Source organism: Triturus cristatus, chromosome 6 (genome assembly GCF_964204655.1).
Source record: "Triturus cristatus chromosome 6, aTriCri1.1, whole genome shotgun sequence".
Lineage (NCBI taxonomy): Eukaryota > Metazoa > Chordata > Amphibia > Caudata > Salamandridae > Triturus > Triturus cristatus.
Genome location: NC_140589.1, coordinates 857628362 through 857647526, shown reverse-complemented (window position 1 = coordinate 857647526; position 19165 = coordinate 857628362). Strand labels below are relative to the sequence as shown.

At 42.8% G+C, this 19165-nt stretch overlaps 1 protein-coding gene across 1 annotated transcript in view; it reads right to left on the bottom strand.

Moving 5' to 3' along the window:
• The window catches only part of LOC146817964 (ADP-dependent glucokinase-like), a 173462-nt gene extending 157456 nt beyond the window's left edge, over nucleotides 1-16006 (bottom strand). The window contains exon 1 of the mRNA XM_085611442.1: nucleotides 15712-16006. Coding sequence (XP_085467568.1) covers nucleotides 15712-15901 — 190 coding nt within the window. The 5' untranslated portion in view covers nucleotides 15902-16006. The remainder of the gene's footprint in view (nucleotides 1-15711) is intronic.
• Between the last annotated feature and the right edge of the window lie 3159 nt (nucleotides 16007-19165).

Genomic DNA, 19165 nt, shown 5'->3' with positions numbered 1-19165 from the left:
CCATCACAACTTACCTCCAGTAAGTCTTCTCCTCCTGCCTCCTTACCTAAGCGCTTGAAGCAGGACTCCTCTCCTCCTCCACCCGAGTCATCTCCACCCCCTATATCTATGGAGTTGATACTTGAGGAGATTCGCGCTTTGCGCCCGTTCGTGGAGGAGACTAATACTAAGATGCAGCTTTTTGAGGCCAAATGGTCAACTATGGAGGCTCGTGTTTCTTCTGTGGAGCAGCAGGTTCCAGAAATTCAGTCAAATTCTCAACGCATCTCCTCTCTGGAAAAATCTCTTCTCGCCCTTCAACAACACACTGAAGACTTGGAAAACAGGAACAGGAGGAATAACCTACGCGTTTATGGCCTGCCGGAATCCTTGGAAGGAGATGATCCTGTCACGTTTTTCTCTTCTTTCCTTCTGAAATTGTTGGACCTTCCTGCTACTACCTCTCTCAGTATCCAACGAGCCCATAGACTTGGCCCTCGCTCCTCCTCCTCAACCAAACCGCGAGGGGTCATCATCCTCTTCCTCAAATTTACGGATCTCCTTCTGGTCCTCTCCACAGCTCGAGCGAAACGCCAAGTGTCCTGGATGGGTCAGAGTTTTTCTCTCTCAGGATGTCTCTAATGTCACTGCTGCCAGAAGAAAAGAATTTCTATCTCTTCGTGCTCCTCTGCGCTCTATGGGAGCTAGATATGGCCTTTTTCACCCTTGTACCTTCAAGGTAACTCATCAAAACAACACCTGGACTTTCCAAGACCCGGCTGAACTTAAGAATTTCATTCACATTCAGACTAATGCTGGCATGGACACATCCAATCCTCCTACTGGTTGATTATTTATTTGTTTGGTTTTTTCTCCTTACAGGTTCCTGCTGGAATTTTTTCCCTCCTTGGTTTGATTCTTCTTCTGCCTGTTGTGATTGTATAATGGTTGTCGTTTGGGTTTTCTGTTTTGCATACAATTGTTTGTTTTTGTACTGTTTACCTCCCCATGACTTCTGCATAACATGTTTCTTTTTCCCTCCCTTAGATTTCTGTTCGATCAACCCTCTTGTAGTCCTCTTCGTATCATATGATCCGTCTTCCTCATATTCCGTCCTGGTGCGGTGTGTTGCTCTCCGGCTTGGGGGGCTGTTCTTGTCGAATCCTCCCACACCCCATCGTCATCTTGTCATCTCCCTTCCCCCTTCAGGTATGTTTTTCTCAGTCATCCGTTTTGGATATGTACTGTCTCTTCTTCTACTCCTCTTTCCCTCCCTTTTCCTTTCTTTCCTTTTTCCTTGTTCTTCTTTTACTATGTCTTCTGACTTTCTTTTGTCTTGCTCTTTTCTTTCACTCGCTTGTTATTCTCCTTTATGGCGTTTTTGGTTTTATGTCTTTTCTCTGTTCCTTGCACATTTTATTGTTATTTAATTCAAAGTTATCTCATGGAATGTGAAAGGTTTTGTTAGCCCTATTAAACGGCAGAGAGTGCTTTCCCATCTAGCCTCTTACACTCCTGACTTAGTTCTTTTACAAGAAACTCATCTTTCTGAGGCGGAGTCTCTTAAGTTAAAAAGAGGCTGGGTGGGAACGGTTTTATTTTCTCCTACATCTAACAAAAAGAATGGTGTGGCCATTTTGTGTCACAAGAAGCTCAAATGTAGAGTTCTTTGTCAAGAAAATGATACCAAGGGTCGTTGGGTCTTAGTCAAACTGTTAATCAACTCTGTATCTCTGACGGTTTTTAATGTATATGGCCCCACTCATCCTGACTGTAATTTTTGGCCTCTAATAACTTCTAAGTGTTTTCAATACAGTGATTCCCTGTTCATTCTGGGGGGGGGGGACTGTAATCAAATTGTTGATCCGTTTCTTGATCGCAAATCCTCTGCCCGCTTCACCCCCCACAAATCACATACACAATTCCTTGACACTATCTCCAAATCTCACCTTCTTGACTCATGGAGACTGTCCCACCCTGACTCTTTGGACTATTCTTTCTTTTCACCTCCTCATGCCTCTTTCTCTCGGATTGACTACATCTTCCTTTCTCAGTCTCTTTCTCAAAATCTTCTTTCCTCATCTATAGAGCCGATAGTTATCTCAGACCATGCTCCCATTGTCACTGTTCTTGATCTTCTTCCTCCTCATCCCAAATCCTCCCGCTGGCGCTTCAATAATTCTCTCCTCCTGGATCCCCTCTTTTCTTCTTCTTTTCTTTCCTTTGCTACGGAATTTTTCCTACTCAATTCTGATCCTTCTTTGCCCCCTCATGTTATCTGGGACTCTTTTAAGGCTACCGCTCGCGGTTTTGTGATTGACTTTGTCTCAAAGAAAAAGAAGTCTTATCTTAAGAAACAGAAAGACCTTCTCTCCCATATTAAATCCCTGGAGCATAAATTCTACACCTCTTCTACTACAACGGTTTTACCAGACCTTATACACGCCAAATTCGATTTTAACAAAATCTCCACTGACAACGCTTCCTCATCACTACTCCGCAGCAGCGCTCGCTACTACGGAGGTCGCAACAAGTCAGGTAAACTTTTGGCCAACTACCTTAAGTCTCGCAGGGAGCGTAATCTGATTGATTCAATATATTCCACCGATAATCTTTTCTTGCATAAGGAGCAGGATATACTCGCCCAATTTCAACAGTTCTATCAATCTCTTTATACTCCTGAATCCCCCCCTTCGGCTGCTCTTATTCAATCCTACTTGGACAAAATTCCTGCCCCCTCCACTTCTCATCTTAACTTCCCTGACCTTGAACTTGACCTTTCTATTACCGAACTGGATAGCGCCTTAACATCTCTAACCAAGGGTAAATCTCCGGGCCCAGACGGTTTCTCTGTGGAGTTTTATCTACATTTTTCAGATCTTTTGCTTCCTAAACTCCTCTCCCTCTTCCAATCCTTCTTTACCTCCGGTACAGCTGCTGGTACCTTTCACGAGGCTACGATTTGCCTAATACCCAAAGAGGGTCGTGACCCGCAATTTTGTAAAAATTATCGCCCAATATCCCTTGTCAATGTAGACTATAAATTATTTGCTAAACTTCTTGCCCGGCGCTTAGATCCTTTCCTCCCACACCTTATAGGTAAGGAACAATGTGGATTCGTAAAGGGCAGACTCACCTCAGATAATTCCCGCCTTTTTCTCAATGTTCTCAATAAGGTACCTTCTCTCAACTTTTCTCTAGCTGCCATATCGGTTGATGCTGAGAAGGCTTTTGATAGAGTAGATTGGTCCTTTCTTTTTGCCTCCCTTCGTTGGCACGGTTTTGGTCCTAATTTTATTTCTCTTGTTTCTTTACTTTACTCCTCCCCTAAAGCGTCTGTTCTAGTTAATGGCCAGCTATCCCCTTATTTTCCCTTGCAACGTGGCGTCCGTCAGGGCTGTCCTTTGTCCCCTTTACTTTTTGTCCTAGCTTTAGAGCCATTTCTTACGTCTATTAGAAACAACGTTTCTATTTCTGGCTTCCCTTATGATAAGACTCATTTGAAACTCTCTGCGTATGCAGATGACATTCTTTTGTTTATTTCTGATCCTGACCAATCCATTCCGGCCTTACTACTTGAGTTTAACTCCTTTTCCCAAGTTTCTGGTTACAAGATTAACTCTGATAAAACTGAGATCCTTCCTCTTACTAAATTTTGTCTCCCTCATCAGTTTTCGACCACTGGTTTTGCATGGAACTCCTCTAAAATTAAGTACCTTGGAATTTTGTTCTCTAACTCCATCTCTTCATCTATTCGGTTGAACATGTCTGCTGTACTATCCCGTATGGATAAGTTGTTCTCTTCTTGGGATCCTCTCTTTCTCTCATGGTGGGGTCGGCTGGATTCGATCAAAATGATGATATCTCCCATTCTTATATACATCTTTTCCATGCTCCCCATTCATATCCCTGATATTTATTTCAAACGCATTGATTCCTGTCTCTCTAAGTTTCTTTGGAATAATAAAAAATCGAGAGTTGCGCTAGCTGCTCTTCGTAAACCGAAGTCCAATGGCGGAGTCAACTTTCCGGATTTCCGTCTTTATCATAAATCTTTTTCTCTTCGTCAAGCTTCTAATTGGCTTGTTCTTGCACCTTCCCCTCTTGCTTCTCTTTGGCTCTCTATTGAACGCTCACTCCTCTCCCCTTTCTCCCTATCTGAAATTGTACATTTCACTGCTAAGAATTTAACCACTCCTCTACCCCTGTTCAAGCACACTTCTTCTCTTTTACATGCTCTGGTCCGTCCTGACCCGGTCTCTCGTGAATCCTTTTTGGCCTCCCCTATCTGGTACAATTCGCTTATTCTCCTCAATAATCGTCCTATTTGTTGGACTGTGTGGAGATCAAAGGGTCTGATGTGGGTTAACCAACTTTTCGATGGTTTTCTCCCATGTTCCTTTCCTCAATTCCGACTTCTGTTTCACTGTCCCCAGTCTTTTTTCCACCGATTCACTGTCCTCATGGCCATCATACTTGATGTCTACTATTCTCTTCCCTTATCATCCTCTTCTGTTTCCCATTCCCCGCTTCTTCAGATCCTGTCTACTCTCCCTAAAGCCTCTCTTATTTATACATTTTTCTCCGCCCCCAATCCGACCCGCCCGAAATCTAAATTGGAACTTGCTTGGGAGCTTGATTTGGGCTGTGACTGGTCTATAGCTGTTTGGGACAAAGTTTGGGCCAGGTCCTTAAAAATCTCCCGTTCCGCCTCACTAACTCAATCTATGTTCTTTCTATACCATAGACTTTATCTCTCTCCCGTTTCTATTTCTCGTTTTTCTCCTGATAAGGACTCTACCTGTTGGACCTGCTCTGTCCCTAATGCTGATCTTTTTCATTTACTTTTTCTATGCCCTTCTGTTTTCGCACTCTAGGATCAGGTGTGGTCTCATATCTCTCGTCTCTTTTCTATCTCTATCCCATACTCTATCCCTCTCCTTTTTTTAGGTAGTATCTCTGACACTCTTGATATTCCTTCTCGCTCCTCTGGTCTATTAGATCTTATGTTGGCTTTGGCTTTCCAACACATTTCTTCTAACTGGAAGGATCTCTCTAAGCTCTCTATACAATGTTGGTGGAATTCTCTCTGTCACTATCACAGGCTTGATGTTCGTTTCGCTGCTGCTTCCACTCCTACCCTCAATAGAGATTTATTCTGGTTGCCTCTCACAGCATATCTTGACCGCATGGCTCTGAAATCGAAATCTATCTCTCCTTTATCCTCTGAGAATTTCAAACCCCCATGAGTGACTTTTGCTCTGTCCCTCTTCTTCCTTTCTTCTTCTCTACTCCTCTTAGATCTTTTACATTTGCATTTTTCTTTCCTGCCTTTCAACTATTCCCTACCCTTGGCTTATTTGCTCTTTCTATTCTACCTACTTTCTCTCTGATCTCATCATCTATTCTTCTCCTAATGCCTCATATTTACCTTTCTCTTTCTCCTTTCCCTTCCTTCCTTTCTCCTCCCTTTTTCTCCTCTTTCCCCCTTTTCCTCCTGGTTGCCTTTAAAATTTTACAAAATGCTTTTTAAATTTTTCCTCAGGTTTCTTATGTTTAACGCATGATGACCCTCTATTATTTTTCTCTTTTTGATTCTGTATGACAATGTTCTATATATGACCTGTATTTTGTTGTTCACTATGCTTTTTCTTCAATAAAGCATTTCAAACAGATAAATGTACTGCAACTCTTCACAATATATTACTGCCTTGGACTTTAAGCAAATACATTTCTCATGGATCCAATATTTTTTTTCAGGGTAAAGGTTTCCATACAATGTGCTCTGATATGAGGAATTGATGTATTGTTTATTTAAGGCTTCTTATCAAACAGCAGCGCAACCCAGCCAGACAAGCAAGTCACGACAGAAAGCGATCTACCTGTTGGAGACTTCTGCCCTACAATGTGTTCAATGTAAGTAACAGAATAAACAGAAATGTTTTCACTTGCTTGTGTCTAAATTTGTAAAGGCCATAAAACACTTCCAGCCAACTCCAGAAACAAATCTTCTTCTTTATCGGGGTACTCCCCGAGCCTCAGCTTTTACTTCAATTGCTTCACACGAAGATTAACTGCAAGTTAACTGCAAGTTAACCGTTAATGTCTCCCGGCAATATAATTAATCCCTAACTACCTGCGTCTTCTTTGAGCAGGTCCTGAGTTTCAATCAGGGACATCTCATACGACTCAAAGCCGGGCCCATTATTTCTTGTAAGCGGAATCATAAAAACTTATAAAACAGAAGAAGTCAACCAGCTATCCCAGCATCCATAACGGAAAGAATACTGCTTGACAATATTACAATTTCTCATAGGCTGGAATTTAACCTATTACAAAATCAGAGCAACAAGCTCTCCCTGTTAATCTACCTTTAAGCCTAAACCGTTTTATGGCTGGGTCATAAATGCCAGATATTCTGGGTGAAATGATACCACTAAAGCACAAAGTTCATGAAAATTGTGAACGTCAAACTTAAAATCACAGCCCCCCCCCACCATAACCACCCAGTCTGGCTCTAGTTTAACTGCTTTGGTTGAGGACATAAGCTTACAGACCTCAAGCAGATGTACAGTCTAGATTGTTGTTTCAGCATTGCACCTTAATTCACTCACACCCATCTGCACTTTTAGTCAATTCTATTGAAGCCCAAGTTGTGTTGTAGAGTTTCCATTGACGCTGCTCTTTTGTCATGTGGAGAGCCAACAATCCCCGACAAAATCTGGGCCCCAGCCTGCTAGGAACCACAATATTTTTGACATTCGCTTTTGTAATGAGAGTACCCCAAAAGATTTATTGGTGTTTCCATTGATATATTGGCTGCAAAATGAGGCAGCCTGGGGCTGAACGATATGGCCCTGACTTCCCTCTGTACTTTGTCAGTGCTACTGAGGGTTTTGGCCAATCATTCACTTCTGAAGACACCCAAGTGCCATGTCGGTTTTAGTTATGGCTCTCTCTTCGAAGGAGCTCTCGTATGGTTAGTGTGGAGGGATATAGCAGTATGCATCAATGGATTGTTGTAAACTCTAAATTTACAGGCTGCGAGCAATATGACTAATACACTATAGAACACACACAAATTGTTAGCTTATTTTGATCAATTTGTATCATATTCTATCCTATTTAGCATTTTGCAAAACCAAATCAAGAGTATGTTTTGCCCCTTCCTCCGACACTGTGTTTAGGGCTTTCATTGTCTCCATTTACGCTGGTCGCCCGCCAGGTTTCCAAATTACAGGGCACTACTGGAAATCCGTCCATTCTCAACCCCATTGATATAAACCAACTCCTTTCGTCCCCCTGTTTACTCTGATGGGTGGTAGGTTTCTAATTTTCTAATATTGGCCTAATATCCACCTGCTCAAGCCTTTGGCAACTATAACAAAACGACTGCCCTATTTGTGGTCAGTGGTATCTTGATATCTGAACCGATCGTAAACACGAGGGAAAAAAGACGCCGTCGCGGGGACGCCTTGCCGGCCCGAGAGGTTATGCTGGAATGAACTTCCTTTAAGACACAGAACTTTCAAGGAACCGCACGCCAGTTAACCATAGGAACGGCGGGGCTCCGTTAAGGATATATCCAGCATAATCAAGTCGTCACTGTAGAAAACACACCACCTCGGACACTTATTTTTCCTTGGTAGGACACGAGTCAAAGATCGGAGGTCACCACCTCGGACGCTTATTCTTCCTTGATAGGACACAAGTCAAAGATCGGAGGTCATAAGAATACATAATTAAGTGGAACGCCTATTTTCTCTATAGATACAACTAGCTTAAGCCCAAATTAGCCAATACGCTTACGATACAAGAGCAATCAATCCTGTTTCTCTTTGTCACGAACACCAGGGAGAACCTGTAAACACATTTTAAAATTCCATTGGACCCCAATTACGGACAAGTAACACCCAGCACAAAGCGGATCCACCTAATATAATATTCCAGTGACAACCTATGTATGGCCCCCTGATGAAGGCACATGCCGAAACGCGCGTAGGATTGTGGAAGCATCCTAAGGCCATATTTATACTTCATCCTCTGCACATCATTGCTTAGATATCGGTGTACCATGTTTATTATTTCTGTATTTATGTCACACAGAATGGAATTTTTGTAAATTTTGTTAAATATTTGTGAAAAACATGTTAACCTATCCATAATTGATTTACAATTGAAAATGAAATTTAAAACATGTATTTGTAAATAAGGTGATATACATATATTTTTGCTACAAATCTATAAAAACATAAATAAAAATAATGCATAAAAAGCACTTTAGCACTATTTAGTTTTGTATTCAAGAGTTACGCTGTTCTTCAATTTACACTGCTTATTTAATCTATATTCCTAAATCTATGTTCTTTCCAATTGAATTTAGCCTTACCCTGATTTAGGAATAATAATTAGGGGTAACCCTCTGGTTCTGACACACACTAATACACTATAGAACACACACAAATTGTTAGCTTATTTTGATCAATTTGTATCATATTCTATCCTATTTAGCATTTTGCAAAACCAAATCAAGAGTATGTTTTGCCCCTTCCTCCGACACTGTGTTTAGGGCTTTCATTGTCTCCATTTACGCTGGTCGCCCGCCAGGTTTCCAAATTACAGGGCACTACTGGAAATCCGTCCATTCTCAACCCCATTGATATAAACCAACTCCTTTCGTCCCCCTGTTTACTCTGATGGGTGGTAGGTTTCTAATTTTCTAATATTGGCCTAATATCCACCTGCTCAAGCCTTTGGCAACTATAACAAAACGACTGCCCTATTTGTGGTCAGTGGTATCTTGATATCTGAAGTCTTTGCCGCAGTATAGGCAGCTCAGTGGAAGAAAAGGAAAGCGCAGTAAGAGGCATTTAAAAGGGGCGTCTCACGAACTCCAATTGCTATCAAGGGTTTCGCACCTGAACAACTTATCCTAGGTTCTTTTGTTGTTACTTAAACCACCCAACAGTAGGCTTCAAGGCGGCTACCAGCTCAAAACTATGAACATTAATCGAAGAAGTGTGCAATTTCAGTCACATGATTAGGGCTAACTGCTCATCTTAACCAAACAGGAAAAGGGGAGATGTGTATTAAGGGCAGATTGTATCACTAGGTTGCCATGTTGTTAGCATCAAAAAATGCTTGCAAACATGTTTCTTTCATCCCCATAAGCGTCAAGCTAATGCCACACATTCCTATTCTAAACAGACACTAAGCATTGTTAAGCATTAGTATGAAATACAAACACCAAGATCTTTTTAATCATATGCATTCCTTCTGTGGACTTATATTTCAATCTTATATAAACAACCGCTGCAATTTTTCCCACCACACAACTGATGCTACGCCCAAGATAAATATTCAGAATAGGTTATATCTGGATTGCAGGTTTCACAAGTAGCAGTGGAAATCATTCCTCCACCTGCGGTATGCTGCTGTAGCACTTAAATATGAAATACAATCTCAGAATCAATAGCACATTGATACCTACTCAAACAGTATGGAACGCATGTGGGTATTCTCTGGCTGATATGGTATTACATGACAGGGGGACAAATAATAGTTAACAGCCTACACATTTAGGGGCTAGAAGCAATCCACAAAATGATTTAATGAAATGCAGCTAGATATTATCAAGTATGCAACATGGTGTAAAGACTGTAGCGTCGGGTTCCATGCTAAGTGAGATGGAGAGGGGAGCAGGTCAGCCAAATTGTGGGCGCGGGCAGGTTAAGTATGGGTTTTCCAAAGCTATCAGCCACAGGTATACTCAATATTTTAGAATATTTGAGGTACACAATCAAAGATAGACATTTTTTTTAAAGGGTGATTTATTTCAGGTGTTTGTGAAAATGTATCATGTGTATTACTGCTCTAGAGACGTTTCAAGATAGGTGTAATTTATTGGACAGAGCAGATGGTACACCATCCAAACACAGCTACCCAAACAACACCATCAGCTACCCAGCAACTGCCAGGAGTAGCTCAGGCTTCTCAATGCAACATTCTGAACATACATGAATTTAATTCTAATAAAGAATAAAGAACTATGTACGACCGCACAAAACCCCGATATTACACATTTTCAGCTGCGGAAAGCATGTACAGACACAACAAAATATAATGACCAATGCAGCGCAAACTGACTTACCTAGAGGGGAAAAAATGGAAAAGACAATGCAAAACACTACATATATATATATATATATATATATATAGATATAGTTTTGTATACATTCTATTCAAAATCCTTCTAAACTCTGGACTCTCTGTAATTTAAGCTGCTTACCAAATTATAAAATCTTTAATTCAATGCAATGTTGCTGTAACCCTACAGGTTCTTGTCATTAGAAAACTTTTACTATTCTGATGACTCCGATCCCCATCTATCTCCAGCATGACCATTATTCACCTTCACTAACCATGATGTACTCCACACCCCACCTGATTCAACCACAACGGTCTTTCTTATCTCCGCAATAACAAAAGGTCCTAGATGACCTGATGTTCCTTCTTCACTATTCCTGGCTTCTTAACCATTCATTTATCACTCTTGCACCACAAAACATAAAAGGGCAATATTTTAGGTACAAAGTTCGGGTATTGATTATGGTGATTAATGTAAATGATTAAACACAGTGTGAGAAACACCACAAGACTAGTTTTGATTCTAAAACTTGTTGATTCGTTTTTTTTGTTTTAACTGGACAGAAACAGCTGCCAATTGTTTTGGAAAAAGGCATCCTGTCGAATGATTACAAGGAAAAGGACCAACACGTGTTTCGTGACTTTTACAATCTTTTCTGCAGCTTCAGGGCCAACTACCTCTCAAAACAATTACAGAATAATTATTGAGCCAAATTTCCTGAAAAGAAGGAACCCAAAAACCGTCATTTAATAGGTAGAAGAGACAATCAAAGAAAAGAAAATAACAAATTAGAGCACAATGAAATTTAGTGATACACAATCTGTTCTTTTAATTAGTACATCTAATCAGATTTCATAGTTTACGAATATTAGTTCATAACAGTCCTAAGTGAGTCATCATGCAACTCGATAAGAAAAAAGAAAACTGAGAAGAAAAATTACCAGGCATGCTAAGAAAAGTTGGAAATTAATGGCGTCCCATTAACAAGAAAGAATTATAAAAATAAAGGTAAATCTGCGTGCCATGTGTTAGACCGGACAGCCTTTGATTGGTCTTCCTCCAACTTTCTGCCTGCCTCTCTTTATTTTTCTGACCTTGTTTTTGCCGGCTTTAAGACTCTGTCCACTTTACCAGTGCTAAAGGGCTCGTGCTCTCTCCACTAAACATGGCCACATTGGCTCATACACAATTGGCATATTTAATGTACTTATAAGTTCCTAGTAGAGTGCAGTACATGTGCCCAGGGCATGAAAATCAAATGGTACTCGTGGGTCTGCAGCAGTCATTGTGCCACCCACTTTAGTAGCCCTCGAACCATGGCTCAGGCCTGCCATTCTAGAGCCTATATGTGAAGTTTACACTGCCACTTTGATCTGGCAAGATAAACCGCCAGCCCTAAATCTTCCCTTTTTATGCATATAAAAAGTCACCCCCAAGTTTGGCCCTGAATGACCCACAAAGCAGGGTGCAATGTATTTAAAAGCCAGAAAATGTACTTTTAGGTTTTCCACGTCTTGGTAGTGAAAACCTCTCAAATTAGTTTTTTACTACTGCAAGGCCTATCTCTCCCATAGGCTAACAGTGGGATTATCTAATTACATCTTTTAAGTGTAATTCCCAATTACACTTAGCCATTTGGTGCCTGCTGCCTGTTTCTCTTCAGTCTGGGCTGGGTGACAGCTGGACTTTGTGTATTCCCCTTAGACAGCCACACGCAAAGGAAGCTTAGGTGTGTCTTGATGGGCCATTCTGGGAGATGAAAGGGAGGAGCTAGGCACAGCCTCACATTTACACCTGAATTGGCTGTGCCCGGTCCACACAAAAAAGGGTTGCATACCACCCTGTAGTGAGTCCAGAGCAATGGCAGCAAGGGAGGACCTCTGTGCACTTCAGAGCTTTCTTTGAAGTCTCTCCCACTTCATAGACACTATTAGGTAGAAGTACTGGACCTCTGACACCTTAACCACAGTACACTTTTGGACTTGTGAAGACTGTCAGGAAGAACTGCTGTACTGCTGAAAGGACTGCCACTCTGCTGCTTTGCTAGACTATTGCCCTGCTGAGCTGCCCTGCTGCCTACTGTTCTCCTGCCTGGATGAGAAGGACTGGACCTACATAACTTGAACCCAGAATGACTACAAGGGCTTGCTGGCTTGCCTTCTGGTCTAAGCCTCAGGGATATCAAAGACTTCAACTACCTGCATCTGGACTCTGCAAGCTGTGGATCTGCCCCACCAAATGGTGCCATCCCAGTCCTGGACCCTTGGAAGTGAGGCCTAAGGTGCCTCTACCTCCAGAACATTCTTATCGGTCCGGTGCATCTTCGCCTTTGCATGAATCAGAACCAGCACATCCTGGTCATTGCAAGGAGCGGACCGGGCGCATCGCATTCGGAACCAGCGCATTGCCTTTGGAATCGACGCATCACCTGCAGTGGGAGAAGCAGCCGTGCATTGCATTTGGAACCAGTGCTTCGTATGCTGAACCGATGCATAGACGCAGTTGCTCGGAGAAATTCAACGCATCTCGTCTACTGAATTGCTCGACGCCAACGCATCACTTTGACTGTACCCTCGCATCTGCGTCAACGATGACGCATCCCGGATCAATGTACTTTGGTTCAGTGGGCCCAAGGCGGTTCTTCCATCTGGCTCGCACTCCATTGGGGTCGGGCTGAATTTATGACTTGGCCCCAGTCCAGCGTGATCAGATAACCCATTTCAGTGATTATTGCTTCTAAGCACTATTTTACATTTATGCTGTGAAAATGCATATCTCGACTTATACTTGTTGGATTTTTGCCGTGTTTCTCTGGTTTTATTAAGCTCTATTTTTCTAATTTTATGTGGAGTCTTCTTGTGGAGTTTTCACTGTTTGAAGCACTGCAAAAATACTTTACACATTGCCTTTTTAAATTAAGCTTGACTATTCTGTGCCACACTTCCAGAAGGTGTGCACAGGATAATTTAGGGTGTGTTGGGACTTACCCTTACTAGGATTGTGGTTCGTGCTTGGATAGGGTGCATACCTCTGCCAATCAGAAAGCCATTTTCTAACACAATGCAGTACAGTTTTTACCAATTAAAGACCTGCAAAGTAAGACCATGGTGCGGGCATCCTGCCTTTGGTCCTATGACCACTATGATTATAAAGCATTTTTTTATTTGTTTCCTGATATCTTTGTGCTCGCCCTTTATTACATTTCCCAACAGCTCCATTTTCCCTATTCAACCACACAAGACTCAGATTTTAGCTCACTAAATGACCCCTCGACTCTGCAAATGATGAAAGATCGTTCACACAATTTGAGGTTACCGTACATAATGACCAATCACTGCTAATTTATCCTGCAAACTTTCTGGTGGAATAAATCCCTTAACCAACAAGAAACCATTCCTTAAGAAAGCTGATACTTTCCAAAAACATTTCTTCTCATCTCTGTAATCACAAAAGTTCCTAGATAATTTGATCTTTTTTCTTCACTGTACCGGAGTTCTTAACCATTAATGTACCACCCTTAAAAACACACCCCGCTCTTGGTCCTTTGGCGATTATTAAAAATTTTTTCTCAAGCCTCATGCAATAGGTCACCTATCCAGGTAAATTCACAATTAGCCTCAATCACTTGGGGGTACAAAAAACACAAAAGTGAATTTTACTTTCAGGTTGATCACAGCTCCAAGGTCATCATTTATAGGTGAAACAGACACCCTTCTTTTGTGACTGTCCGATTCACATTTTCTGCTCTTATCATAAATCCCAGCATAAGGAGAAGTATGGGGTGGCAGCACAGTTTGTAACTGGTTTACCCCAGGTCACGCTTCATGGCCACAATCGTTTTCCATATGTTGTTCTATGTTCAGGGCACAACTTGACCTGGTGAACAGGTTCAACTTAAACTGCGATGTAATTCCTTCAGATGACAATCCAAGGGGTGAATCTATATAGCAGCACAGACAGACAAGTAGCGAGACAGCGGACTGACTGCTAATAACTTTATGAAGCCCCCCAACAACTTTAGAGGCTACCTGACCCCAGCTTGGCTATACACACAGGCACATAAAACACACACTCAACTGAAACAAGGGGGTTCAATCATGACATACTACACAGTTTTGACAGGAAGGGGAGAGTTCTGATAAAAAGTTATGTACCCCATCTTTATAATCAGTACCACCAACCTTTGATAGTGTTATTGTCTGGTGATTGCAGCAGTAGTCATTCATGTTAAAAGAAGTACTACCCTGGGTGGTCCCACAGGACTCTAGCAGAGCTCAACAATCTACTACTGAGCATCATGCCATAATCATATAGAACACAGCTCAAGAAACTTATGACATGGAAGTCCTGCTCCAGAAAACATACAGATCTACCAGGAGAATAAAAGGATTATAAGTTTGTGACGTGAACAATGGCACTTTCAACCTATAACAGCTTTTATCTAGCTGCACACTAATCAATTCATGTTTTTCTGCAGTTGTGCTGAAACATTAAAAAGTAAGTAAAACTAGGATAAGGTGGGTTGTGGTAGCCACATAGTTTTAGCTCTTAATAGAGGTGAGTGAGACGCAGAAAGCTCAAGTCAAGCTCGAGCCTGAAGCCAGACCCTGGCTCAGCGCGAGTCCTGCCAGAACCTCGAGCGCATAACGAGCAGAGTTTTCATTCTGGTTTCTACCTTCCAACCTCCTATCTAGGATGTGGTGTTACGGCCAGAAGTACCCACTTTGGATGTGGGGAACCAGGTTGGAGTCTCGTGGTATGCTCAACATCCTTTGATTCTGAACAAAGCAGTAATCTCCCAGTGCCTAAAAAAATATGAATGTGATCTTGTGTAATGTAACTGGTGGTCATTATTAGGTCAGGTTTGCGCTATACAGAAAAAAAGCACAGAGGTAAAAACAAAGTGTTAATGTAAGAAAAGAAAAATACCAATTTACTGGCTGATTTGTATAAAATGAAACCGGAAAATTGGACAAATCACCGCGCCCCTGCTTAACCAGTGTGATCTTAGACAAATATTTCATTTCACCAAAACTCCTTTTTCGTCGTTATTGGAAAACACTTTCAAATATGTGAGTTCAGAATACCAGTTGTACCAAAACGCATTATGTTCGATTTAATGGCCAGTGCTGCTGCTCTATAAAAATTCAGGCACTATAGGGTTTACATTACAACTATCTTGCCCCTTGGTTCACTAATGGTTAATGTTTTTAAAAAAGATCACTTTTAATACGCACTTCGTGGTGCAGTACTATAATGTGACATAATATGGTCAACGTTTCCCCACGTTTAAGACTTTTTGGGAATATTGAAGAGACTTTATCATAGTTATGTGGTGTGTTGCATAATTTGCGGGGAAAACATTTTCAGGGCTCGGCTCGTGCACGAGCTCTAATCGCCGAGCTCTTTGGTTGGGCTTTGCTCTCTCTCTGTTGATTCGCCCACCTCTGCCCGTGGGTCGCGAATCCGGATCGATTTACGCTCCTCCTCTTCCCTTCTCCCGAAGAAGCGGTAACCCTCGCATCCTTTAAATACTGACGACGACCCCGTCCACCTCTGGTGCACACCCATCGCACTCATCTTACCTATGGCCACCCGTGGAGGGGGCAGGCCACCCAGTTCCACCTTGCGTTCGGCGCGCAGCAGAGAGGTGAGGACTACGTCTAGGCGGCTCTGCAGGGTATCCTCGGGAGCCGGGCGGTACCAGAGAGCGGCCAGTAGAACCAGCGCGGACAGAAATCCCCCACACAGAAGCTTTGGAGGGGTTGCCATCATTGGCAGCCTCAGAAGACCCGGCGACGCCAAACTACTACTCCTGCCCGGAGCTCGCGCCGCCGTCCTTTTCGGGGAGGAGCCTGACACCGACGCGGAAGTAACAGCCAGATACACCGCTTAACATGCATCCCGCCCCGCCCCCGTGTGTGCACGCCTCGCAGTGAGGCGGTACCCGCTCACAATGCCTGGGGCTGCGTTGGTGGATCCTGGGTGGGTTCAGGGTATCAGCAGTGACTGTGCATTGGTGCGGACATCTGGAACGCTCCCACGCAAGCAGGGATGCTAAATTAATTATTGCACCGAAGCTGTTGCTGGCTAAGGTGTAACCAGTAAACAAAGACAACGAGTTTACCCACGCCAGTGTCTGTGCTGCGCCTGAAACGGTTATAGGATCCACAATAGACAGTGCACTTTTAAATGTTGGACTGCGACTCACCGATTATACTGAAGCAAAAAAACAACTCCGTTTCTCAACATACATATCGGGATTTTGTAAATAAAAACGTGCACGTAGCTTTAATTTGTTTGAGGATTAACACAAGAAGACATCCGCTCTCAGTGTTTGCTTTGTTCTCCATATTTTTGTTTACATTACTGTAATCTACAGATTGATGGGGATTTTATTTTAAAAAGCTTTTGCACACATATTCACCTTAATCTGCAGCACGCTTATATTTACATTGTGTGATGTTCACATTACCTTGACCATTTTTACTGTAGGCCTCAATTAAAAATGCCTCACATTGAAATTGTGAAGCTTCTCTGCTGTGTATTCTTACTCTTTCTGGATGCAGAAGCCATGCTGTACCAGCTAACGATAATTACAATGTATTCCTTGTTTAGTTTCTCTGTGAAGGTTTATCAGTCTGTCTTCCTTGGAGAACGAAGTAATAAGAGCGCCCTTATTGTAATGACCCTAGTCCCACAAGAGCGGAACCAGGGACTCGATCGGCCTGCAAACAATGTATCACCCTCTGTCCCGGCGTGGCCAGAGGATATAAATAAAAGGGCGAAGATCGCTCGTGGTCTTCCGCCCATACCAAGTATCCAATGTGTGCTCTGTCATTTGTGTTACCAGCCCTTGGCCACAAATATATAGTTAGTATTTGCCCCCACAACACTGGTGATTACTCCAAATTGTATTCCCTGCTTTCTCAAAAGTTAAGACTGATGGTCTTTTATTTGCTTGCTAAAAGTGGTGGAGGGGAGTAAAACAATTCAAGTTTATACTTTCAATTTAGTCATACTCTAAAGGACCACAGACTCCGAAGTTCAATTTTGTGAGTTTATTATAAGGCCACAAATAATTGACTATAAACACACCTCAGTATCAGAGTATATAGATACTTGAAAATCAATACAGAGCAGAGTCTACGAGTATAATTCATTCGGCATAAAAGGCATAAAGTGATGAACTCCAAAATCAGAATACAGCGCTCTAAGATGCTCCTTCTCCTCAGAAAATAAGCAGAAGACACCAGAATCTGTCCCTGCGTATCATACAAAAAAAAACCAATGTTCAACCCACAATACGTCACATGGTGAACTTTTTCAATCGCGCCGTTTTCAGTAGCTTTCCACAGGAGCTTAAATTAATTTTTCTTCGTCTTCCAGTGGCTTTGAGCTTCAGATAGGCCAGGCACGAAAGGAGTCCTCCCTTCTCGCCTTCCAGACTTCTTCAAAGACATTCCGGGTATCTCCTTAAATCTAAGAATAACAAGGCCGAATTCCTGCACCTGCAGTAGGATGAGAACACTCTGTATTTGAGCACAAAAAGGATTCATTTAATTATTTCTTGAGCAACCAAGGAGATACGAAACTCAAAACAACTTACAGTTTGGGCCTACAATTCAGGCAACTTAAACTAAACACAGTATACACTGCACGAGTATAATTTCATCCTGCACATTACACATACAGGAATTCTAAGTGTCTCTAATACATGTAAAATCCTACCTGAATGTGCACACTACAATTTATTGCTACTATAACGTGAATAAATGCATCTTAATAATTATGAAGCACTGCAAACGACAAAATACATGTGAGTGCGTTTCAACCATGAGTATAGTGCACCAATGCAATTTAGAGTGCTGTAAGCGCTCTATCACTGGGGACGAGGGTGGGGACCACCCCCTCGACACCCGTCCTCGTGACGGCAAGCGCAGAGTTGTTCTCGGCGCAGAGATTGATTCGCGTTACGCCCGCAAAAAAAACTGCAGAATCGCTTGCCTCCACCTTGTGACCACCTGAAATCACCAGAGTCGCAGTGCCCCGCTGCCGCTCCTGTCGCTGGTGCCTGAAGCTGCCTCCGTGGTCACGGCCATATGGGAGACCTGTAAGTACGCTGGCCCCGCCTCCGGAGACATGCAACCAAGCGCGAGTGGATGTGCTCTTCCCAGCAACGCCCATAGAGCACACCCCAGCCTCCAGCACGACCACGTGTGCCAGGGCCCACTATCCCAGGTGGGAGAAAGGGAATTCACAGCCAGCAGCAAGACCCCACAAGAAGGGACTCATGCCACAACCAACGCTTCAGCAAGCTGATTGCAGAAGGCACAGAGAGGGAGAGTCAGAAAACAAAAGGAAAAAGAGGAGGAAAAGAAAAGAGACAAAGGGGGAACACCAACAGAGGCAGACAGCCAATGAGGCACAAAGGGACACAGTGCAGTACCACTCGGCGCGACAAGACTACCCATGACTCAATGTCACTAAGGCCCAAAGGACTCACACAACCACAACACAGAACAGCGAACATGACAGACAAGGCCGCGCAAGCAGGAGCACAACGGCAGGGCAAAACCCCGCCTCACTAGCCATAGAACACAAGCAGGTCAGAGCGCCACCACCATTCTGTGAGCTCATCGACCCCATCACTGCATCCCTCAGGTAGGAAATATTGATCAGCCGCATAGACAATTACTTCATTGCGACAAGGGAGACAGGCAACACCATAAAGAGATCTCTACACTTCGCAGGAGAAGAGATATATATATAAACTCTTTGTGCACCTGCCGAACACCGAAACTGCTAACGACTACGATGCAGCGGTCAGAGCTCTGAATGAGCACTTCGACCCACAACTTAATCCGGACTATGAAAGATTCAAGCTCCACCAAGCCTGCCAAAGAAAGAGTGAGTCTGTTGGACTTGGCCCTTTTTGAACGGTCATCCCTGAACTTTTTGCCTTCCTCCTGTATTTTTTTCTGACCTGTTGTTGGCAGTTTTATTACTCTGGGCACTTTACCACTGCTGACCAGTGCT